The sequence below is a fragment of the Pipistrellus hanaki genome (assembly GCF_964339955.1).
Source record: "Pipistrellus hanaki genome assembly, chromosome: 3".
In the NCBI taxonomy this organism is placed as follows: Eukaryota; Metazoa; Chordata; class Mammalia; order Chiroptera; family Vespertilionidae; genus Pipistrellus; species Pipistrellus hanaki.
This window is the reverse complement of record NC_140505.1, coordinates 183,324,148-183,347,237: the sequence shown is the minus strand read 5'-3', so window position 1 is coordinate 183,347,237 and position 23,090 is coordinate 183,324,148. Positions and strand designations below refer to the sequence as shown.

At 59.8% G+C, this 23,090-nt stretch overlaps 1 protein-coding gene across 3 annotated transcripts; it reads left to right on the top strand.

The window, feature by feature from the left end:
• The first annotated feature begins 4,679 nt into the window (after window positions 1–4,679).
• Window positions 4,680–22,682, top strand: PVALB (parvalbumin). 3 transcript variants are annotated; one of them, XM_084876438.1, is made up of 5 exons: window positions 4,680–4,882; window positions 7,211–7,278; window positions 8,824–8,956; window positions 10,204–10,313; window positions 22,472–22,682. In XM_084876438.1, exons 2-5 carry the CDS (start codon window positions 7,218–7,220, stop codon window positions 22,498–22,500), a joined length of 333 nt encoding a protein of 110 aa, XP_084732564.1. In that variant the 5' UTR covers window positions 4,680–4,882; window positions 7,211–7,217; the 3' UTR covers window positions 22,501–22,682. The 3 variants fall into 3 exon arrangements, with proteins under 3 accessions (XP_084732564.1, XP_084732563.1, XP_084732565.1); XM_084876437.1 differs by lacking the exon at window positions 4,680–4,882 and adding an exon at window positions 6,246–6,726; XM_084876439.1 differs by lacking the exon at window positions 4,680–4,882 and adding an exon at window positions 6,712–6,835.
• The last annotated feature ends 408 nt before the right edge of the window (window positions 22,683–23,090 follow it).

Genomic DNA, 23,090 nt, shown 5'->3' with positions numbered 1-23,090 from the left:
CTGAAAAACTAACTCTATACCAGCAGCTGCCCCGGAGTGCCATGCAGAGATGGATTTCGGCAGCAGTGTAAGTAGCGTTCCTGCAATGTTTTCGAGAACACCACTGGCCACACACAACCAAAAACAAAACAGCCCTTTGGCCCTAAGCGGTGTTGCTCAGTGGATAGAGCGTCGCCTGCAGATGGAAGGGTCCCAAGTTCGATTCCGGTCAAGGGCACATGCCTGGGTCGCAGACTCAATCCTCAGTAGGGTGTGTGCAGGAGGCAGCGGATCAACGATTCTCCCATCACTGATGTTTCCATCTCTCTCTCTCCCTCTCACTTCCCTATCTGAAATCAAGAAAAATATTCTTAATAATATTCTATCGATGAAAGCATCAGTTTAATTTGTTCTCCTTAGAGGCCATTATGGAAAGAAGCTGGACACCAGTGTTGAATGCCTCCAACACACGGTGGAATAATGGGGCCATTATTGAGGTCATGATCAAGGTCAATACAGGTTTCTATCCATAAAGAAACTTTGGGGTCCTCTCCTTCAGTGGCAGTATGGGGTCAATGATGAATGACCACCCCCGTTATCATTAGTGTAGGATATCGTGTCCTCCAAACCTCTTACTCAGACATGATGTCACTGAGCCTTCACCACAGCTTTCCCTTCAGCTTCATTTTCTAGATGGAGAAACTGAGGCTCAGAGAGGTGAAGCACCTGCTCGAGTCCACACAGCAGGTCAGAGGCAGAGCCAGCGCAGGGACCCAGGGCTGTCCGCTTATGTGCCTTCCCACCCTTAGGGCTCTCAGCTGGAGGTGAGGGGCGGGAGGGGAAGCAAGACAGCCTGGAGCTCTGACTCAGGAATGGGGCGGGAGTCCTCCGAGTGAATGCCCCTCGTCTCACGGGGATGAGCTCATGAGCGGCATTAGGTCCTGCAGAATCCTCCCAGCCGCCAGGCCCCCAGCAGGAAGTCCGTCTTGTTCCGGCCACAGCAGGTGGGAATGTGTGAACTAAGGAAATACCACCAGCACCGCTAACAGCTGAGTGCCGTCTCCTGGCAGCTAGAGACTGCTGACCCACACACCAGCTGGGAGGCCCACGTGGGGAGAGCACTGAACGTGGTGGAGGCAGGCAGCCAGCCTCTGGTCTCTGTGTGCTGTGTGACCTGGGATAAGTGACTGGACTTCTCTGAACCTGGGTTTTATGTCTGTAAAAAGATGATGATGGAGTCACTCCCGCAACATAGACGTGGAGGTGTCCAGCTCAAGGCCAGGCACAGGTTTTGGACGGAGGGGACAAAAGAGGTCCATGTCCCCTCGCTGGGCCATCCGTCTGCCTTCGCAGCAGCCTTGTTGGTGTCCAGAGTGAGAAACCCGGAAACTGGAGGGAAATCCCACTGGCCCTTCCTCTGCCTTTTAAGCAGTGGCTCGAGGGCCGGGCGTAGCTGCTTTCGAGGCCTCACGAAAGGTAGGAATCTCAATCCAGAGAGGCCACTCTAGCCCCAGAGTGAGTCCTTCTTGACAAGGTCAATGTGGCTGCCATTGCTCTGCCCTCTCTGGTGCCTACCCCTCCCGGTGCCCTGCACACTTGGGTGCCCCGGAGACTCGTTCAATGAGCAGTTCACAGCCTTGACCATCTAGACGCCTTCACCTCTTGAGAGGGCCCAGGGCCGGGCCTCACCCCAAGCAGCTCCAATGATGCTGCCATCCTGCCCCATCCAAGCTTGAAGGTAGCCTCTGGCCCAGGCCCCACCACCCTTGCAATTGACAGTGACCGTGTATGACCAAACCAAGCCAATCGCAGCCAATGAAACTCAGTCCTGGGGCCTTTGACCAAGATGAGGGCAGCGGGCTCCCTTCTCCCCAGAGGACTGGAGCTGAGCACTTACAGCTCTGAGGGGTGGGGGTGGGGGGAGAAGGGGTGAGAAGCATGGAATGTTTTCCCTCCGGGGACAGCCAGTGTGAGAAGGAGGCCGCTGCAGCACAAGGTATTGCTGAGAAATGGAACCAGCATTCTCCTGGCGGCATTTGAGTTCTGGATCGAGCCATACCTGAACTTAATGGACTTCGCAGTTACAGGAGGCGATAAATATCCCTTTTGTCCTTTTTTGGGGGGTGGAGGGGGCAGCATGGAATGTTTCCTTTTTTACTGAGGTATAATTGACATACAGCATTATATTCGTTTCAGGCCTACGACGTAATGGTTCTATGTTTGTATATATTGTGAAATGACTATCATAGTAAATCTATTTAACATCTGTCACCCTACACAGTCACAGGATTAAAACAGCCTAAGTCGGGCTTTCCGTCACTTGCAGTCAAAAAAGCCCTGCCTGATAAATCTATTCTCTGGCATAAAGGTCTCTTGTAAAACCAGATTAATAAAGTGATGGATGCTTGAACTGGCATAGATTCAGAGAAGAGGAACCGAATAATTCTTCAAGATATTCAACTGCGGCTTTAGGATGTCCCTGTCCTCTTCAAGTGTCACTGGAGGAGGAGAAGGGGGAAGATGCTTCAGAATGGGAAGCCTTGAGCTTAAATCTCAACTGCCTCACTCACTTAACTGTGTGACCTTGGACAAGTCACTAAACCTCTCTGAGACTCTATCTCCTCAAGCCTCTGAGGGCTATAACGAGGGTAAAATGAAATAATTCAGTAGAGCACTAAGTACATAGTAGGTCCTCAACAAATGCACCCCCACGGTATAGATCACCCCATCTAGATCTGCTTGAGGAGACACATGGGGATAGAGAGGAAGGCATCCTGGTTCCAGAGAATTCTGCCGGTCTTATCAAGAAGCAAGACTGTAGAGTAGGAAACAGCCAGGCTTTGAAGTCAGAGAGGCCTGGATTTAAGTCCTACCTAGGCTCTGTGACCTTAGGCAAGTTGCCTAACCTCTCTGAGCCTCGTTCCCTCCTTGGTAAAATGAAGAAGACGATGCCTACCTTGTAAGGAGGTTCAAGGACAAATGTATATTGCAGCATCCACCATACCTGCCACATTGCCCTACAAACAAGAGTGACTGTTTTCCCAGGCCCTAGCCCCTCTTCTCTGAACCCAGCCATGCCTTTGACCTCAATTGCTTGACTTCCCGGATGACCCCCAAAGTTCTGTGTCCAGGCCCAATCGCTAGCCAGAGTTCAGACCCCACCCCCGCCCCAGGCGTCTCCACCAGCATGTCTTTTTTTTTTTTTTTTTAATTAATTTTTCACAGAGAGGAAGAGAGAGGAATAGAGAGTTAGAAACATCAATGAGAGAGAATCATCGATCAGCTGCCTCTTGCACACCCCTACTGGGGATGTGCCCGCAACCAAGGTACATGCCCTTGACGGGAACCGAACCCAGGACCTTTTAGTCCGCAGGCTGATGCTTTCTCCACTGAGCCAAACTGGTTTTGGCCAGCATGTCTTCCAGGCATCCATACCCAGCACAGCATCCTGGCTTATCTAGTCCTCTCGGTATGATTTGGGTCCATGACCTTGGCCTTGGTTTTTGCACCATCATGTGATCACCACCGAGGCTCTCCTGGCCTTAATTGCAGGATTCTCAACTCCAGCATGTCATATCCGAGCTCGGCCCCAGCTCCTGCCCAGACTCACCGCCTTCCAAAGCAGTCCCTCCATTGTCCAACGGACCCCGCTTACAAACTCAGAGTTAGCACGGATTTGTCCATTTCGTTCATGACAGCCCCAAGTCCAGGAGAGTCTGCTCAGAAATGCAACCCTCTCTCTACTCTCCTCCCCATCACCGTCGGCCACACCCCCAGGACATCCAGGCTCCAGCGTGGGGCCTCCCCATCGAGCCCACCCTCCGCTCTTCCCACCCAGGGGGCCGATGGTCAGGGAAGGACGATGGATCTTCCCTCCGCAACAGCCTTTGTGTAAGGCTGGGCCTCCTCATGTCGCCATCAAGAACTGGACTTCACTGTTGACAGTGTTGGCGCCCCAGAGATTCTTTTTAAGGCTGGGGATGAGGAGAGGAGCCTTTCGTGCTGTTCACATTAGATAATAAATGTTTGCCTCATTCATTCATTCATTCATTCACTCATTTATGCTTTTGAAAACACAGCCCTTGGATGGTCTCTTCCATCCAAGGCAGATCACACCAGAGACCAGCCCTTTGTGGATCTCATGAACGCTGTGGGCCTTTGCTTCATTTGTGCACAGCTTTTTGGGCATTTCAGGGGGTTCACAGTCCCCAGAGCCCATCGATAGAGCACAGTCCGCCCCTGGCTGAGCTCATGTCACAGACGGGGGAGGCTGAGGTGCAGAGAGGAAGGGACCTGTCAGACAACATGGAGATCAGGGCACCAGCCCATCTCATGAAGGTGCTGGGCCACTCCTGCGCTGGGCCCACGGCTTTGCAAATGGACCTGTAACTCCTGACATCCTTGCGCTGTTTCCTCATCCCCGCAAGAGGGACCAGGCCTGCACGGCGAGGCCACAGTGAGGTGGTGTGTGTAGAGGAGCCCAGCCCAGCCACCCCATCCGGTTCCATCCCTCCGCTCGCCTTCCTCCTCCTTCCCTTGCAGGATTCTGGAGGACAGAAGCATTGCCGCCATCGAAAGTAGTCACGGAAGGCTTCATGGAGGAGGAGAGCCTGGCCTGAGCCTCAGCTCCGGGTGCTGAAGGGAGGCAGGGGCCAAGGTTATTAATAGGTCCGGCCTGATGGGCGCAGGGAGGCTGAATGTGATACAGACACCCAGCACCGCAGTTGAGAAGTATCTGACACCAGCAGGGGAGGGGGCCGAGGGCCTGGGGGAGCAGCACCTCCCAAAATAGCCGGAGCAGAAGCCTATATAGGAGGCTATCCCACCACCATGCTCACTTCCCCACCGGACTCCCACCAGCCCGGCCTTGCAGCGCAGGTTCAGCCCTCTGCCCCCAACCCAGGTGAGTGGCAGCTACTGAGGCCGGAGGAGGATGGAGGAGGCCATGGGGAGGAGGCCTGAGCAGTAGGCTGGGCTAAGGGGCTGGGGTGAGGGGCGAGGAGCAGTAGGCAGCAGCGATTTAGCCTGGGCCCGAGAACACGAATTCCTGGGATCCCCAGCCTCACTCCTGGGGTGGCCTGGGACAGACTCTGCTGCTGGCTGGGCCCCAGGTTTTCCACTTGTAAAACGAGAGGGGTGGAGCCAGACATCTGCGGACTCGGACTCGGTGATGCCCTCAGAGGGCAGAGAGGCAGGAGGAAGGGGCATGGGAGGGAGCTGGGCTGAGGTGACAGCACCTGATGCTGTGGTGGGTGGACGTCAGCCCAGGGAGCGGGTCACATTGTCGGAGGCTTTGCCACAGGAAAGACAGAGGGAGGAAGGAGAAGGATGGGCCTCCGGGGAGCCTGTGCCCCAGGGGTCAGCGTCTGGGGCCTCAGCCATGGGGTTGGGTCCTGAGCTCGGAGGGAGCCCCATGGAGGCCATGTCAGCAGCCCTGCGGATGGGCCCCTCTCTGCCGCTGCCTCTTGGCACGTCCATAGGCCATTGGCTGACTCCGTGGCCTCGGTTTCCCTACCAGGATAGCGTAAGGACCCTTCAGCTGGGGAACCCCTTTCTGCAGCCGTGGCCCTGCAGAGATCTGGGCCTGGGGGTTGACAGGAGAACACCGAGGCCCAGCAGGTCCAGGCTGACAACTCGGCTGGGGTGAGGGTCGCAGATGGCAGCTAAGGGTCCGGACAAGGCCCCCCACGGGAGGGTCCAGGCCGGGAGCTGCAGCCTGGGGGCCGGGGAGGCCAGATGGCAGGCTGTTCCCGAAGGAGCTGACTCACAGGAGGGGGGCGGCGGAGCCAGCAGCATCCTAAGGTTTCCAAGGAGGGCAGCCGTCCAGGGCCAGCGGAGGGAGACAGTGTTGACAGGGAGCGCCATGGAACCTGAGCTCTGGGCAGCTGGCTGGTTCTCCCCGCTCCCGCACCACCGCCACCACCACCACCACCACGGGCCACCGGGTTCAGCCCCTGCCCGCCTGCCCACACACCTCAACGTGGGGTTCCACGATCCCTCCCCAAGGGACCACTAACCCCATCCACCGAGGGAGACAGAAGCCCAGAGTCGGGACGGTCACCACCCAAGGACACCCTGGGACGTAGCGCAGCCCCAGATCTAGAACTCAGGCCTCTGGGCTCCCTGCTCAGTGCTCCCCACACTCCAGAGGCGGTGGGTGCAGCCTGACCCCTCGGCATGGAGGCTGTAGCTGTGGCCGTGGCCGTGGGAAAGAATGCAACTGGTCTCTGCCGCCGGAGATAGGAGGTGTCACGTTTCCCCGAGACGAGGCTCAGGCCAGCTACCTGCTGCGTTTTGCTGTCCGGAAAGTGTGGTCTGAAGGTGCCCCCCTCTCCCCAAACCTGGGCCTTTTGGTCCCAAGACGGAGGGGGCTGGGGTGGGGGACAGTACACCGAAATGCCAAGTAGCCTCTCCTGTCCTGCCTCCTCCAACCGTTCTGTGGGGCAGGAGGAGTCCGGCCCGCCCTATTCCGGGGCTCAGGGGGCCAGAGAAGGGAGCGGTTATGAAGCTCTGAGCAGGGTTCTCTAAAAAGTGAGACTGGAGGGGAGGGGAGGGGGGGGAATGAGGTTTCCGGATGCGCATCCCTGACCAGATGTGGGACAGGGCGCCCGCAGAGCGCCCGGGAGTGCCCGCCTACCTGTGCCACCCCTCCCTCCCAGCCCTGTGGGTCGGGTTTCCGGCCCTCGGCGCTCAGATTGTGCAGCATAAAAACTGCATCCAGGACAGACCAGAGCGGAGGCTGGTGAGGTAGGAGCGGAGGGAGAGTGGCAGCAGAGCGCGCGCGCGGGCCCCTGGAGGGAGCTGGTCTGGCCCCTGCCCGTCCCTGTCCTCCCCGAAGCCGCGGGCATCCTCCGAGGTGCACCCCGCACTGCCCCCCGCGGCGCCCCCAGCGTGCCCTTGACGGCAGGCGGACCCTCCAGCCCCGGCCGGTGACAGGGGCCACCCGTCAGGGCCAGAGGTCCCCGCCCCCCGCCCCTCGCCCCCCAGCGCCCTGGCCCAGCCCCGGGGCGGCGAGGACCCTGCGGGCGGGACGGGGGCTGCGGGAGGGGCGCTGGGGCGGCGGGACCAGCGCGCGGGCGGCGGACCAAGCGCTCTGGCTGCGCCCAGCCCGCGCCCCCTGGCCCCGCGCCAGGCCGGCCCGCGTGCGGCACTGCAGCGCCGGTCATATGAGCAGAAACGATGAGAAAAGCACTTTTTAATCTGTTCGCACTTGCTCTGCCCGCCCAAACAGTTGCAGGATGGCGATGACAGACTTGCTCAGCGCGGAGGACATCAAGAAGGCCCTGGGGGCCTTTGCCGGTGAGCAGCGCCCCTGCCCCCTCTCCTCACCCTCTACCCCCACCCCTCACCCCCCGCCTGGCCCCGGCGCCCTCTGTCCACGCACCCCTTCGGGGGACGCGGGGGGGCGGGGGCGGGGGGGAGGACGGGAGTCAGCGTTTCCCTAACTGTCCGGGCGGGACTTGGGTCGGTGGGGGAGCCGTGAACTTGGGGCCGCCAAAGGCTGGTGGCCGTGCTGGGAGCGCTGGGGTCCGCACCAAGGTTGTGGCCAGGCTCCTGGGGGGCGCTCGGGACTCCCCCTTTAGGCGCGCAGGAGGGGCTGCGGGCAGGCGTGCCTTCTCTCCCACCCCTTACCCCACCCCCATTGTGGACAGGGCTTCCCGCCCAGCGGGGGGAGGGAGGCAGGGCTGGTCCCACTACTGTCCAACCCTCCCTCCCAGCCCCCAGGGCTCAGAGCCCTTCCCAAGGGGCCCAGAGTGAGTGACCTTCCCGGAGCTGGCGCCCCTCTCTGCCTGGCCCCGCGGGCTGAGCATCCTCAGCGCTGCAACTCCAGCTGCTCGGCTGCCTCCAGCGCTGAGCCGCCTCCCTCCTGTCGCCCAGATGGGGAAACTGAGGCTGGCAGAGGGTCAGAAACCAAGACCAGTTCTAACCCCAAGGTCACCGGCGGGCACCAGTGGGGTTGGGACTGGGTCTTGGTCCCCCGCCCTAGTGACAGCCCTGGGTGCAGGGAGAACACGATTCCTAGCAGCACCCACACCCCCGTACGGACATAAGGGACCCCATTTAACACTGGGCCCTTCCCCAGGGGTTCTTCAAAAGGAGCTCTGGACAGGGAACATTGGCAAGGGGGACCCCGTTTCCTGTCTGCTTGGGGACCCCTTCCCGGGAAGCCACCCTCCAGGGCACGGAGACAGCCGCCACTTCTCCTGGAGCCGCCTTGCTCCCTCTAAATAGAAACCTAACTGGGAATTCCTGGGGAGCCTTCTAACATCCCCCCAAGGCCCCCCGGAATGGATTTCGGCAGCAAAACCAGAATGTCTGGGTCCTCCCCGTCCTCCTTCCAGGTGTGACCTTGAGAGAAACTTCTCTCTGTGTTGGTTTTCTGGTAGCACAATCTGTGGCAAAAAAAAGGGGCAAGAAAACCCCCTCTCCCCCCACTGGTCCTCTCCCCCCCCCCCCGCCCCCAAATGCATGCACCAGGTTCGAATCCCTGCGGTTCCTCCACTCAGCCACCATCCAAAGGCTTCCTGGATCCCCTCTGCCTTCGGGGGCTGCCCCACCATCAGCCTAGGTCCCAGTGGTGTGTGTGTGTGGGGGGGAGAGGGGAGTAGGGGAGGGGGTTAGGAGCCAGGGCGGTCTGGGTGCAGGCTCACCTCTCCCACCTCTGCCTGTGACCTTGGGCAAAGCGCCCTCTCCGCCTGGCCTGCCCGCCCTCCCATGGAGGTGGCCCCCCTTTATTTCCCAGGGCGGGCACAGGGAGTCAGTGGACCAGTTCTAGGACACCCCCTCCCCCCTTCCCTGCCACCCCTGCCTGTGGGCTTTCTAACCGCCCTCTCCGCCCCGCAGCTGCCGAGTCCTTCGACCACAGGAAGTTCTTCCAGATGGTGGGGCTGAAGAAGAAGAGCGCGGACGACGTGAAGAAGGTGTTTGAGATCCTGGACAAGGACAAGAGCGGCTTCATCGAAGAGGATGAGCTGGGGTAATGGAGGCTGCGGGCCGCCCGGCCGGGCGCGGGGGCGGGAGCGGGGCTGGGACTCTCCCGGCTGCCCCTGCACAGGGGTAACCACCGCGGCCACTGCCGCTGCCGGCAGGACCACCTCCGCCGCAGAAAGTGCGACTAGCCAGCCTGAATGATAGCTGCCTAATATCGCTAATGGGATGACGCCACTGAATAATTTAGCACCATCCAGGAGGCCACTTGTCTCCCCCTAACACCATAGGCAAGACCGAGCGCTGGCTCGAGCGCGTCATCGATTTCCTTTTGTCTAAAAGCACCTCTGCCACCCGCATGCCCTAGCCTCCTGGCCCGGGGCGGTTAGCGCAGTTCCTGGGGACAGCAGGGAGGCGGGACCAGCTTGGGGGGTCAGGAGACCAGGGAGCCAAGCACAGAAGGAGGAGGAGGAGGAGATGAAAATGCAAAATGGCACCGTAGCCCCCTTGGCCATCTGGCCCAGGTCTGCCGACCCCGCTGTGCCGATGTCCCTCTGGCCACGGCTGCCTTGGATTTTGTCAAAGAGGAGGGGGACGGTCGAAGAGGAGCCTTTCGAGTGAGGACTTCCTCCTCCATCCAGTCTGACCCCAAACCATCCACAAGGGTACCCTCCGTCTAGAGCCTTCTTCTGTCCCCCCAGGCCCTTTGCGTGTGCACACATGTGCCTACACACACACACACACACACACACACACACACACTCTCACACACACACACTCATACACACACACCCTATGGTTGTGCACATGTGTGCCTGCACACACACACACACACACACACACACACACTGACTTCCAGTCTCTTCCCTTCATCCTCCCAGCACCTGTCTGCTTCCCACCACCGCACCCAGCACACTGGGCCCCTCTCTCAGGACGTTTGACCCTCCTCATCCCTTCAGGCTGTTTCCCAGGGTTTCTCCTTGCCCAGTTTGCAGCACGGCCCGGGCCCAGAGAAGCTACTTCTGTGCTGATTGCAGTGGCGAATGAGTAGCTGCGGGCAGGTGCCCTGCCTGGACTGAGGTGGAGCCGTCACTGAGGACAGCCTGTCCTTCTCGCACACCCACCCGGGAGGGCACAGCCACAGCCCAGCCGCCAGCCCTGCACAACCCCACGCATGCCCGCTGCTCGCTGCCTGTCCGAGCTGCCCCTTCCCCTGCGCAGATGCCAGCCCACCGCCCGCACAGGGTTCCTGCAAGGTGACCTTGACCTGATTCCCTCCCCGGCGTTTCTCCCCAGAGCCATCCTGAGGGGCTTCTCTGCAGACGCCAGAGACCTGTCTGCCACCGAAACCAAGACGCTGCTGGCCGCGGGCGACAAGGATGGGGATGGCAAGATCGGGGTGGATGGTGAGTAGCCACGGCCTGGGGCCCGGGCACAGGGGGCTCATGGGATGTTTGGATGCTAAAAGCTCGGAGCTGTGTCTGTCACGTGCCAAGAGAGGAGGGGTCACACGACTCCAGGATCAGAAGGGAGAGGCAGGCTGTTAGGTCTGAGGCTCTGTCACACAGGCAGGCAAAGAAAAGCTGGTGTGTTTCCTCCAGATTCGAACCATCCTGGGGGAACAGATCCCCCACCCCCCCACACCCCTGCCTTGTGGGAAGGGCACTCGGGAGCGCTGGGGATTTTCCCCGAGCTCGGCCTGCACCAGTCCCTGGTTTGGTCCCGGCTCTGTCCACACGGGCTGTGTGACCTTGGGCACGCTCTCTTCTTGTCTGGGCCCCGTCTCTGATCTGTAACCCGAGGAGATGAGGCCAACTGATCCCCCAGGACCCCGCCGGCTCTCACGTTCTCCGATTCCCCGGGATGGAAATTCCTGCTCTCCTATCCTCCTCTCCATCTTGTCGGGTGTCCTGTAACTTCAGGTCTCAAGCCCGTCTGGGCCTCGCCCACGCAGACCCTTCCAGCATTGTCGGCGGGCCAGGAAAAGCGGCTGCCGAGGCCTGCTGGGTGTGAGGAGATGGGCTATCTTTACTTTCGGGACGGTTGAGGGGCCTGTGGTCCAGCATCACATGCCCTTCTCCATTCAGATCCAACCCCAGGCCCCGAGCACGTCCCGCATCCCTCTCTTTCTTGGTGTCACAGCATCCTCAGGAGTGGTCCTCCTTGGGCAGGGAGCACACTGAGCTGGAGGGGCCAGAGCCTATCAGGGAGCCAGGCCCTAAGGGGCAGAGCAGGGACTGGGACCAGGTCTGATGAGGTCTGTCCCACACGCTGTGCGACCCCTGCTCCAATGGCCGTCTTCCTGCCAGGCTGGGCGAACACCGTGTGTGGGTACGTGGCCTCCTGGAGAGGGCTGTCTGGGGTCCAACCCCAGCTCCACCATATCCCAGCGGCGTGCGTTTGGGCAATTCAGGTCACCACTCTGGGCCTCGGTTTCCCCCCCTCTAAGTGGAGCCTGGAGGCAGTCCGCCTCCCAGAGGCCTGTCGAGAGGGTTAGTGTCCCTGTGCAGAGCATTTAGCATGGTGCCCGGTGCAGAGAGTGCTCTCAGGTGTCTGTGAACGGTGTCCGCCCTTCCATCCTCGGTGTCCAGCCCGTCCCCGACCGAAAGCAGGCTCTTCCTACACATCTGTCGCCTGAGTGTGACGCCCCCCCCCCCCATGCTTCCTCTCTGCCCTCCACCAGCCGTGACCTTGGCCACACGCAGGCTCCATTTGCACGGCTGTAGCCTGAGACCCGCTCGGGCGCGTGGCGACATTAAGTGGCTGTGGACAGAAACGGCTCTGGGGAAGGTACGGGGATGCTGATCGCGGGGATGGTTCATGAAAGTTTTATGTCAGAAACGAGAATAGAGAACCTCTAGCAAGGTCAGACGCAGTGACTGCCAGGCCTGGTGGTGACAGCTGCCCTTTTGTGTGGCCGGGAAGGCGGGAGGGGTCTGAGAGGAGGCGAGTGAAGGGCGCTGGAGGGACATCGGTGACTCCAGTGAGTGGCCCATCTTTCCCACTCCCCCATCCTCACCAAACCACTGATCAGATAGCCCCCCACCCCCCCCCCACACACACACCTGAGCCTGGATTCCCGCCATGACCCACCCCAGGCCTCCGACCTGCTGCCATTTTTACTGGCAGCCAACGCGCCACGGCTCAGAGCCCTCGGCAGGGTCCTCACGGCTGGCTGCTCACCAGCAACCTAGATGGTGAAGAAAAACCAGGCCAGGTCCCGGCCTGCTTCCTTGGTTCCCTCCCTCCTCCCCCTCCCCACCCCCTTACCCCCTCCGATCTTAAAGGGCTTACTAAACTCTTCCAACAGCCGTTACGGGGGCACCCGGTGCCGGACGTGGGGGAGGCAAAGTGGAATCAGGCCCAAGTCCCAGAGGCTCCGTTTCCTGGCTCGGTGCCTCTGGGCGGCAGCTCGGCAGCCCTGAGTCCCCGTGTCTTCACCTCTAAGCTACGATGACACAGACCCCACAGGGACTCTGAGCCGCCCAGGACATGGTGTGGGAGTGCTGAGTGCAGTGCCCAGCACATAGTAAGTGCTCAGCAAACACCTCCCAGGCGCTGTTTTCATCCTGTTCCTCACAGCTTTGTGTAAGCAAACGAACGGGAGCGCCGGGGGTGGGGGTGGGGGTGGGTGCAGGCCAGCTCTGCGAACAGGGAGACGAGGGCAGGTCTGGAGGCTGTGGGAGGAATGCCGCAGGCTGGGAGGGCGGGGAGGGAGGCCCAGTCAAGGCGCTGGTGCCAGCAGAGGCACTGAGGGAGGGAGGCCAGGGCATGTTCAGAAAGAGGCGATGTGATGGACTTGCCCAGGGTGGGGTTTACCCAGAGAAGTGTTACCAGGGCGTGTGATGTGTGCCCAGTCCCGTGCTGGGGTCTGCGCCAACGTCACCTCATTTGACCTTGAGATGACAGAGGACACGAGTGCAGACACAGAAAGACCAGCTCCAGAGCCCACGGTGGCGGTGGGTTCAAACCCAGTCTGTGTGCCGCACAGTGCCGGTGAAGGCCGCCCAGCTCAGGCCTGGGGGTCACGGTAGAACCCGGAGGGGGCGGGGGATGGCAAGAGAGGAAATAGGCAGTGAGAGCCGACCATCCCCAGGCGGTGGGGCCCCGCTTTTATGGTGAAAAGATGTAGCTGCCTCCACCCCCACTGCACCCCCAAACACAGTACTTCTTCAGGAGGTGCTGAGAGGTGGGCACGCTGATGCCCAGCAGGCAGCGAGACGGGGGCAGAGCCAGGGCGGCCCCCGGAGGTTCTATTCCAGGCCCTGGCTCGGCCGCCCGCCCGCCTGCCTGCTCTGAAGGCGGAAGGGCCTGGAGAATGCTTTTCCCTCCAGGTGGGACTGGGGGCGTCACAGGACCCCCCCCCGACCTTCCCGTGCCCGTTTACTAAGCTCAGGAGTCAGGTCACTGGCCAATCCCTGGGGTCTCCTCCAGTTCTGGGGACCCCCAGTGCCCCCGGGAATAAACCGCTGGAGGAGGCCCGGCTCGGCCCTCAGGCGCGGCTGTGCCACCGTGAACAGCGATCACAGTCACCGTCACCGTCACGGAGCGCTGGCCATGGGCGGGCACGGAGCTCTGACCATGTGCGGGCACAGGGCTGGCATTGCCCCTGGGAGCTCCCAGCCTCTTGGAGGTGGACACTGCTCCCACCCTGTTTATAGAGGGAGACACTGGGCTCCCGGAGGCTGTTGTCCTAAACCTCCATGCCTGACAGTGACAAGGTCAAGGTCTGAGTTCAGGTCTGTCTGGACCCCAAGCCCATGCCTGGGCTGCCTGCTTCATTCATTCATTCATTCATTCATTCAAAGTTGAGTGAGCTTCTACCACATGGTGACTTATTTATTGGCTCACTGCTTGCTTCCCTCTCCCCCACTGGCCTGTCAGTCCCCGAGAGCAGGTTTGTTTTGCTGTGTGCTAGGAAAGGGCTAGCACGAGGGAAGTAGTTGAATGATGAGTGAGGGAGGGAATGAACGTGTGTCCTGCTCTGGGGACGAGATGCAGTGAGGAACAGGTGTGGCATGTGGGCTGGAGACCGGCGTGGGCCCAGGCTGGTGAGAAGCAGGTGCTGGGGCTTCCAGACACAGGGCTGCCTCCGCCTCCAGCGCCGTTTGGGTTCTGAAGGTGAGGGGTATTGACCATGTTCTTCAGGGTCCCAGCCGGAAGGGAGAGACCAGAGAGACCAAGTTCTAACCATAATCCTTTGCATTCCCGTCCCTGGGCAGCCAGTTCCAGGAGTCTGAGCCTTTTCTGGACGTGGCCAATGGATTGTGGAAGGCCCCTCCAGTGCAGCGCTGGGGGAGGGGTTTTGAGGCAGAGGTGGAAGCTGCCCCCAAACCCAGCAGCAGCTGCGAATGCTGGGCACAAACAGCAGAGGACACCGAGTGGCTGCTTCCTTGCCCAGCCCTGGTCCTGAGCAGGGGCGGGCCCGGCCTGAACGCCCGGAGCCTGTTTCTCAGCTCAGGGGCTTCTGGCTCCTCAGGTCGGGGTGGGGCCCACGAGTGTGCATCTCTACCAAGTCCTGGCGGTGCTGACACCCCGGGACCACCCTATGAGAACCACGGCCTCCCAACACCCAGGGAAACAGGTGCCCCTACTCTTCCCGTTTTACAAACGAGGAAACGAGGCACTGAGAGAAACATGCCCATGGCCAGTCTCAGAGTCAGGATTGAGGAACATGGAAAATACCCATCACCTTCAGAACCCAAATGGTGCTGTAGGCGGAGGCAGGTCCGGTCGGGACCCTCTGCCACCCTGCCTGTCACCCGGGCCTGTGTCCCCAGCCGGGCTCTCTGAACCCGGAGCCTCACGGGGACTGGGCAGGGACGGGGACAGCAGTTACCACCTCGTGGCACTTCCTGTGCACTGGGGACTGCACACGGGCCTCCCCGTTCCCAGCTCCGTCAGTCCTCACAGCGGCTGCACGAGGCAGGGAAACTGAGGCACGGGGAAGTGGGGCGACTTGACCAGGATCACTGGGCTGTTCAGCATTGGGGCGGAGCTATTCAGACATTGACACTCCTCTTCCAAATACCTTGCTCTTCCTCTCCATGCTGAAGACAAGGTCTACACATACACACACACACACACACACACACACACACACACACGCATACACATGCATGCAATCCTGAAACCCGATCCCGTCTCCTGTGCTGCAGGCCAGCTTTCCCTGGGTTTGTTTTTTCTGCTTCTGTTGCTAAAAAAAAAATGTGGTCGCGATGATCGCCTTCCCATCCCGGTCCGCTTCATCCGCGGGCCTCAAGGCATCTGTCTTCCCTGCTTCCTTCTGGCAAAATCTGCTCTCCTTCTTCCTCACGGAGCCTCTCTATCTAACGTGGGAGGCGGAGCGATGAGGAGGCTGGGGCGGAAATACCTAAAGTCAGGCAGAAACTACAACCCAAGCGGGGGTCAACCTGCCAGCCTCCAAGCTGTGGCTATAACTCAGCGAGTGGCCTGGACGGGACTCGTGTCTCCTTTTACGTGAGCGCTCGGGCCTGTGAGCCGCCGAGGGCCCTCCGGGAGCAGAGGAGCGCCCGTCCCCCGAGGAGGTGAAATTGAGTCGCAGAAGGGAGGGAAGTGAGAAGGATGGAAGGAGCCCCCCCCTGTAATTCCAGCCTCTGGCCCCTCTGGGATTGGGTTTCCACGCCAGCAGGATGGCGTCCCAGCGCCAGTCCGCAGTCCCCGTGGCCAAGCCCCAGGGTGTGAAGTGTTCCATCCCGCCTCGTGGCGGCCCCGGCCAGCCCGGCAAGGCCTGCGGTCCCTGCTGAGCCACGTGGACACTGAGGCCCAGGGGACCTTCAGGGCCCAGGTCACAGGGCAAATGCTTGGTCGAGTGGCCCCGGGTCTTCCGACTCTGCCCCCCCCTCCGCCAGGCTGAGCTGAGACGGGAGTTATAAATGGTGTCTGTGCTTAGCCAGCCACCGGCTCTCATTCCCGCGGACCGCCCTGAGCCCGGCCTCACGCGGCTCCGGATAGTGTAGCCGGAGAGCAGCCGCCCGCTTACATAACCGCCCTCCTGTCATCGGGAGGAGTGAGGGCGGAGGCAGGACGGGACCGGGCCTGTCGGCTGCAGCGTCCGGGAGGAGACGCACCCTGGCCTGAGCCAGCCTGTCAGAACCTCCCTGGCTAAGTGCCTCTCGGCCTCAGTTTCCCTGTCAGCGAAATGGGGACAAGAGGGCAGGCGAGGGCGACATGAGTGACTGGGCCCCCAGAACTGTTGACGAGGCTCCTTGCAGGCCGTCTGGCGTGACCCCGGATGACCCTGCTCCCCGGTCTCCTGGGTTCGGAAAGCGATCCCTGTTTGCAATAGCAATTTATACGAAACCCGGCCCGGGAGCTATTTGCAGGCGAGGCGATAACCCGGAGGCCGGTGCCTTCGGTTGCTCATCACGGCAGAGGGAGCAAGGAGCCTTCCAGACGCTGACTCAAGGCCCATCTCAGTTTCACTCCGGCTGCGGGCGGTCAGCGGGTGCTGGGCTCACCTGTCAATGGCTTCTAAATTTGTCCGGTCCCCACCGTCCCCAGCTCGGGGACAGACCTAATTAGGCTAATTCCAGTTTCCCGAGGGAAAGCAAAGAACGGAGTCTTCTCACCCTCTGACCCTGTCTGCCGCGCCCCGCCCCCACGGCCCCTCCCACCCCGTGATTGGAGGATGCAGAAACCAGTGAGCTGGCCCCGGGGGGCCTGGGGTGAGGCTGGTGAGGTTGATGTCATGGTTCTCTGAGCCAGGCGTCGCTGTCCAAGGCACTTCTAGTCCATCATCTCATGCAGCCCTCACCACAGCCCTAGGAAGAGATCCTCCCAGCATCCCCGTTTTACAGATGTGGAGACTGAGGGTCAGAGACTGAGTTTCCAGGGATGGGCACTGGAGTCCAAACTCTGATGGGATAGGTGGCATCAGAAACGTCTCTGCTGCCTGCTCTTTGGGCTTCCCATGCCCTCTGTCAGTTTGCATCTTCCTGCCATCGCCTCCAGATCCGTGTGCTGATTGCCATTTCAAAGTTCCAACCTGTGTCACTTGTGCTGAGAGACCCAAGGGAATGACACATGTGGTGTGTGTTCTGTGTGCCAGGCTCTCTCTGGGTTTGCTCAGCTGGTTTTCCCACTAGCCGTACAAGGAGGCACTGTCATGCCCACTTTACAGATGAGAAAACTGAGGCTCGGAGAGGAAAGTAGTGGTCTAATGCTGCCTCGCCAGGAAGTGATAGAACAGGATTCAGACCTCCCTCCAGGGTTGCTGGAAGGTTGCATGCAGGTGCTGGGCAGGGACAAGAAATGGTGGGGGCAGCAACAAGGGCCAAAAATACAAAGATTACGGCCGTTAGCAGAGTCTGTGCCCGGCAGCACAGTGCTGGGTGCTGGCATGGAGCAGGCCTGCGGGGAGAGCGTCTCTGCCGGTTCCTCTGGCAACCAGGGTACACCACTCTACCGACGGGAAGCAGCGGCACAGTGACCTCAAGTGTCTGGTCCAGGGTCACGGAAACAGGAAGTGGGGGCAGGGTGTTGGCTCCTAGTTCCCCTGCTCCAAACGCTGTGGGTGAGTGGACCCCACAGTGCACGGGTCAGAGAACCAAGACCTGGAGGGCGAGGGGCCTTGTCCAGGGACATGAGTGGTGGCCGAGCCAAGGCCGGACCCCGTGCTCTGACACTGTCCCCATCCCAGTGTCCTGCTGCCAAGCCAGTGACCGAGACTCCTGAGGTCTCTGTGTTCGCCGTGTGTTTCCCTCCGAGGGATGCGCCCCCGTCGAGGGGGCTTTTTCCGGGAGGCATGCTGCTCGGTGACCGGCTGGGTCCTCGGAGCTCTGCCCGAGAGAGATGCAGCCGCGCAGAGGTGACCCTGCCCCCCGTTTGCCTGCGAAGTGCCTCTCCGAGCGGGGAGGACAGTGCGAGTCCTGTGCTCTCTCCGCAGAGAGCCAGGCGGTGTGGCCACTGCGAAGCCCTGGCTGCTTCGGGGTGGATCCCGGTGGGCAGAGGGGTGTGTTCTCAGAGGCTCCTAAACACCCCAAGGGTCCAAACTGGCGCCCATAGTCAGACCCCAAAGTGCCTGACTTCCCCCCCGCCCAGAGCCCTGGGCTGGAGTTCCTGGGCCCCAGTCCCTCTGACGCTCCGAGTACCGCCAGGTGAGGGCGATGAATGGCTCCACTGACTCGCAGCCGAGAACCTGGCGTTTCCAGGTGAGACCAGGTGAGGGTCAGAGAGGCCGTGCTGGTGTTCATGTCTCCTCTGTCCCAGGACAGAGCGGCTCGGGGCCAAGGACAGGAGGCACTGCTAGCGCCTGTGTTCCAGGTTCAGTGGCAGGACCAAGCCTGAGAGAGTCATGCTTCCCCCCGCTCAGGGACGGCCTCCCCACATTCCTGTCGGGATGCTCCTGACATCCTAGGCAAGTGCTGCCTCTTACTTTCCTCATGACCCAGACACCTCGCTCTTCAGACCTCCCTTCCCATCTGCAAAATGGGCACCATCCTGCTTACCTCCTGGGCCTCAGCGAGAATTACCCGAAGTCAGTACTTGTTGACCCCTAAGGAGCCATCTCTCCATCCTTCCCTCCCTCCATCCCTCCTTCCCTCCATCCTTCCCTCCCTCCATCCCTAATCCTTCCCTCCCTCCCTCCATCTCTCCCTCCCTCCCTCCTTCCCTTCCTCTCTCCCTCCTTCCCTTCCTCCCTCCATCTCTCCATCCTTCCCTTCCTCCATCCCTCCTTCCCTCCATCCTTCCCTCCCTCCATCCCTCCATCCCTAATCCCTCCCTCACTCCCTCCATTCTTCCCTCTTTCCCTTTCTCCCTTCCTCCCTCCTTCCCTTCCTCCTTCCATCTCTCCCTCCATCCCTCCCTCCCCTCATCAGTCTATCCATTTGGCATTGGTGTACTGGCACCTGCCATGTGCCAGGTTGTTCTATTGCTGAACAAGACAGGGCTCCCTGCCTCGTGGACTGTACATGCCAGTAGGAGGAGACCGGTTAGATGAGTAAGAGCATCAATAAGATCATCCCAGAAAGTGCTCAGTATAAGAGGCAAATAAAAAAGGGCCGATAGGACAGAATCGTGGGGTGGCTGCATCTGAGCCGGCTCCGGTGTCACTCCAGGTCAGAACCTCTGGGGTAAAGAGGGAAGCCTCGGAGCGCAGCCTGAATCAAGTTCACTGTGTGACCTTGGTCCAGCTACTTCACCCTCGGGCCTCCGTTTCCCCATCTGTAAGTGCAGGCAAAAGCCTCCCTCCATGGGGCAGGGGTGAGAATGTCATAAGAACGCCCGCAAAACGCTCCCCACGTAGGCATTACGTAAGAATTTTAAATTCTATACAATGAACAACGCCAAGCAAAGTGCTAACGCTAGAAGACATCCCCGAAGAGCCACCTGCAGGAGCTCATGCCGAGAAAGCGAATGAGGGGACACGTGGCCGGTGGAGGGGTTTGTAGGGTTTGGTGCTGGGCTCTGTCCAGCCCGTGGCCCTGGGGCGTGTCGGGACCGGCAGGAGGACCTGCCGACTCCCCCCCTTGAGGCGACACTCAGGCCCCCACCTCCGGCCACTGCCTCTCCGTCCTCAGGGACAGCCCGGGACAGGAGGGGCGGCTCCATTTCCCAGGTCGGACCCGGGAAGGGGAGGCCCAGGTCCTGCCGCCTGGCAGGGTCCGTGCCAGGTGATTTCCATGACGACAGCACGTGCTGGCCTGGCTGGTTTTTGTTTTCCCCTTTTGACCTGGAAATGACTTCACTTACAGAGGAGCTGCAAACACAGGATGCGGTTCCATCACCTTCACCCGGGCCCCAGCGCCAGCCTTTGACTAACCATGGGTCAGGGTGACGAGGAAGGAGCTGCGCATGTGCGTGGCCCAGAGTCCGAGGGCAGGCCGAACCCAGGGGAACCCAGAGCTTTCTGCTTGCCTCTCTGAAGCCGCTTGCCACCCTGTTTTTCTTCGTCTCTCACAAGGAATTGTCCCTGTCCCTCCCTCCAGTGACAATGACAAATGGGGGGGGGGGGGGAGCCTGACACCCAGACAGTCCGCTTCCTAGCATGCAGGGCCCCTCACTCTTCACCCCACCCATACGGTCCCCACTCAGGACATGCACTTCCTAGAAGTGACGGGGCTTCCCTGGGGCCCCGGTCTCCGGCAGGCTGGGGACATGGCATCTCCGAGCCACAGAGATGTGTGGGAGGGGTGGCACTCCTGGTTCTCTTGTCTCCCGGGGAGAAAAACCACAGGGAAGAGGCTCCCTGGACCCCTGATCTATAACAATAAGAGCGTCATACACTAATTAGACCGGACAGCCAAACGACCTTCCAGACGTCCTTCTGGACGAAGCTGGGTCTGCGAGGGCTCAGCCCCTTGCACGAATTCTGTGCATCGGACCTCTGGTGTCAAATAAAGGTCTCAGCACCCCCTTTGACCACCACAGCGAGGACCCCGCACCTGCAAGGACGTGGAACACAGGGCGGGGGCTCAGGGAGGAGCCGAGGACCCCTGAGCACCACCCGTCTCTCCTGACTCCTCCGAGCCGGCCATGACGATGACCAGAGACCAGGTCACAAGCCCATCAGCGACAGAGCCAGACTGCAGCCCAGGCCGGCTGCTGGGTTGTCCCAATGCACCCCTGGTTTCCTCCATCTAAGCCCCACCTGCGATCCCTTCCCCTCCACCTGCTTTCCCCTGCAGTGGTCGGCAAACTCATTAGTCAACAGAATGGCAAATCGTGGCTTGCGAGCCTCGTGTGGCTCGCGAGGTGCAGTTTGCTGACCACTGCCGTATGGGACCCTGAATCTGCTTACAGAACTCGATCAGAGCCCCCTTCCCTCGGAAGGTTCTGCTGCTGCAAAGATAGCTGGCCCTCGTCCCCTGTGGCGGTGAGGTCCCTGCACCTCTCAGCCTTTCACAGACACACGTGGCCCCTCCAGGTCAGGCCCGGAGCCCAGGGTGGGATGAGCCGTGAGCAAGGCCAGTGGGGTCTGAAGCTTCATGTTCCAGTCGGGGAGGCAGGCAAAACGGAATGTGTAAGCGATACTCCAAAGCACTTTGAGCACATAGGTGCTGTGGATATAACAGAAGGCGGTGCTAGCTAAGAGCATCGCTACTTTCACCCTAGTGACCAGAGAAGGCCCCTGAGGAGAGCTGTGTGGGAGGAGAGCAGGTGGGTGAGAGGGAGCCAGCCCTGAGGGAGTCCGGTGAGCGTACCAGGTGGGGGAGCAGCAGGTGCAAAGGTCCTGAGGTGACAATACCCTCAGTGTGTTTGAGACTCACAGAGAGGCCAGCAGCTTGGAGCACTTCCTGCCAGACGTTGTCTTTCTCCCGACTAGACAAGAAGCTCCTGGGGGGGCAGGAACTATATCTCCCCTGGGCCTCCCCTCCCCTGGAGGCTCTGCAAAGTCACTTCTCCTCTCTGGGCCTCAGTTCTTCCTTATGTGGAATGGGGTGATCCCTCCCAGTCTCCTGAGGGCTTGTGGTGTTAAGTGAGGAGCTGTGGGAGGCAGAGCTCAGTTTATTCTGAGCATCTGCTGTGCTCACTCCTCTGAGCTGTGCCTTGTCCCATGCTCAGGTCCCTCCTGAGGAAGAGGTTCTTGAATCTGGCTGTTCCCCGGAAGCACCCTCTAACAAGTAAAATAACTTGCCCTTCTCCCCAGGCCTCCTCAGTCAGAAATTCCAAGGCCAGGGCCCGGGAGTCTGTGACCCTGATGAGCAGGTGGGGCCAAACTAGATGAGTGGCCAAGGAAGGGCTGAGTTGAAGGCATACACACCTGAGCCTGAAACCTGCCTCTGCTTCTTCCTGGTAAAAATGGTGGACTCTGAGCCTGGGTTTCCTCATCTGTAGAATGGGAATAATGATACAATGCACATCCCAGGATTAGTGTCAGAGTCAAATGAGATATCTACACTAATAAAAGAGAAACATGCAAATTGACTGTATCTCCATGACACCCACCAGCCAATCAGGAGTTATATGCAAATTAACCCAACAAAGTTGGAAGTTAATTTGCATATGCAGGCACAGAGTGGCCAGGTGGGGCAGGACACCTGCTATGAGGGGGAGGCAGGGGGGATGGAGGGAGCTACAGGAGCGGCTCTCCGGCCAGAGCAGACATTGAAGGCATGGGCCAGAGCTAACACTGAAGGCTCTGGCTAGAATGAAAACTCTGGTGGGATCTAAGATGGAAGGCAGCGGCCAGAGCGAAGGCCTGGGTCCCAGATGCCAGAGGAAAACTGGTGCTGGCAGCCAGGGGAAGGAAGGCCTATTGTATGAATCTTTGTGCAATGGGCCTCTAGTTGTATATAAAGTGCTTAAAATAGTGACTGGCATGTGATAAGCATTCAGAAAATCACCATTGCTATTATTTTTGTCTTTACTAATAATTTGTCAGCTCCATGGCTTCATGAAGTGAAAGACACAGTAGGTTCACCATTTCCCTCCTGCCTTCCTTCCTTCCTTCTCACACCCCTCATCCCATCACGCCAGGTCTGCAGCAGATATGAGAACCGAGAAAGGCCTGCAGGGGGCCCAGCTGTTGGGCTGGGCCATGGCCAGTCTCTCTGCTCTGCCCACCTCTGACTCACCTGTTTGTCATTTTCTTTTGCAGAATTCTCCACTCTGGTGGCTGAAAGTTAAAGGCTCTGGCTGCCCCGCCTCTCTACCCCCGACCCCCAACCTCCGCCCCTCCCGCTGCTCTCCTCTGTTGCTGTTCAGTTTGTTTATGTTATTTTTTACTCCCCCCTGTCCTCCTTTGGCCCTCACATGACACCTTTCTTCTGGAAAATGCTGGAGAAACAATAAAGACTGCACCAATTGGATTCTGCTGTTTGAAAGGATCCTGGACAAGGGGGCGGGAGCGGGGGCGAGGGCGGGAGTGGGTACTTGGCCCAGGCTCACCTGTGCAGGGGTGGGGCAGGCTTTGAACAGAAAAGATGGGGTGAAAGCGAACTCCACTGAGCCCCTGCTCTGCACCTGTTGCTGGGCACAGCATTCCATGTGGGTTGCCCATTAACCCTTGAAACCACCCCTTAGGGAGGTGGTGAGACTCCCATTTTACAGATCCTTAGGAAGGAATGTGTCTAAGTCCACACAGCTAGGACTTGTGGGTTGATGGATGGATGGATGGACGGATGGACGGATGGATACCCATTAAAACTCTTTTTATTACAAATGACAGAAACCCAATTCTGAATGACTTAAGCGAAAGAGGAAGAGAAAACAAAGAC

Excerpts from the sequence above, each read along its gene's own strand:
- PVALB (XM_084876437.1), top strand. The coding sequence starts at position 6,554 with ATGCGCATCCCTGACCAGATGTGGGACAGGGCGCCCGCAGAGCGCCCG. Across the intron at positions 7,279-8,823 it reads GGCCCTGGGGGCCTTTGCCG|CTGCCGAGTCCTTCGACCAC; the intron begins GTGAGCAGCGCC and ends TCCGCCCCGCAG. Across the intron at positions 8,957-10,203 it reads ATCGAAGAGGATGAGCTGGG|AGCCATCCTGAGGGGCTTCT; the intron begins GTAATGGAGGCT and ends GTTTCTCCCCAG.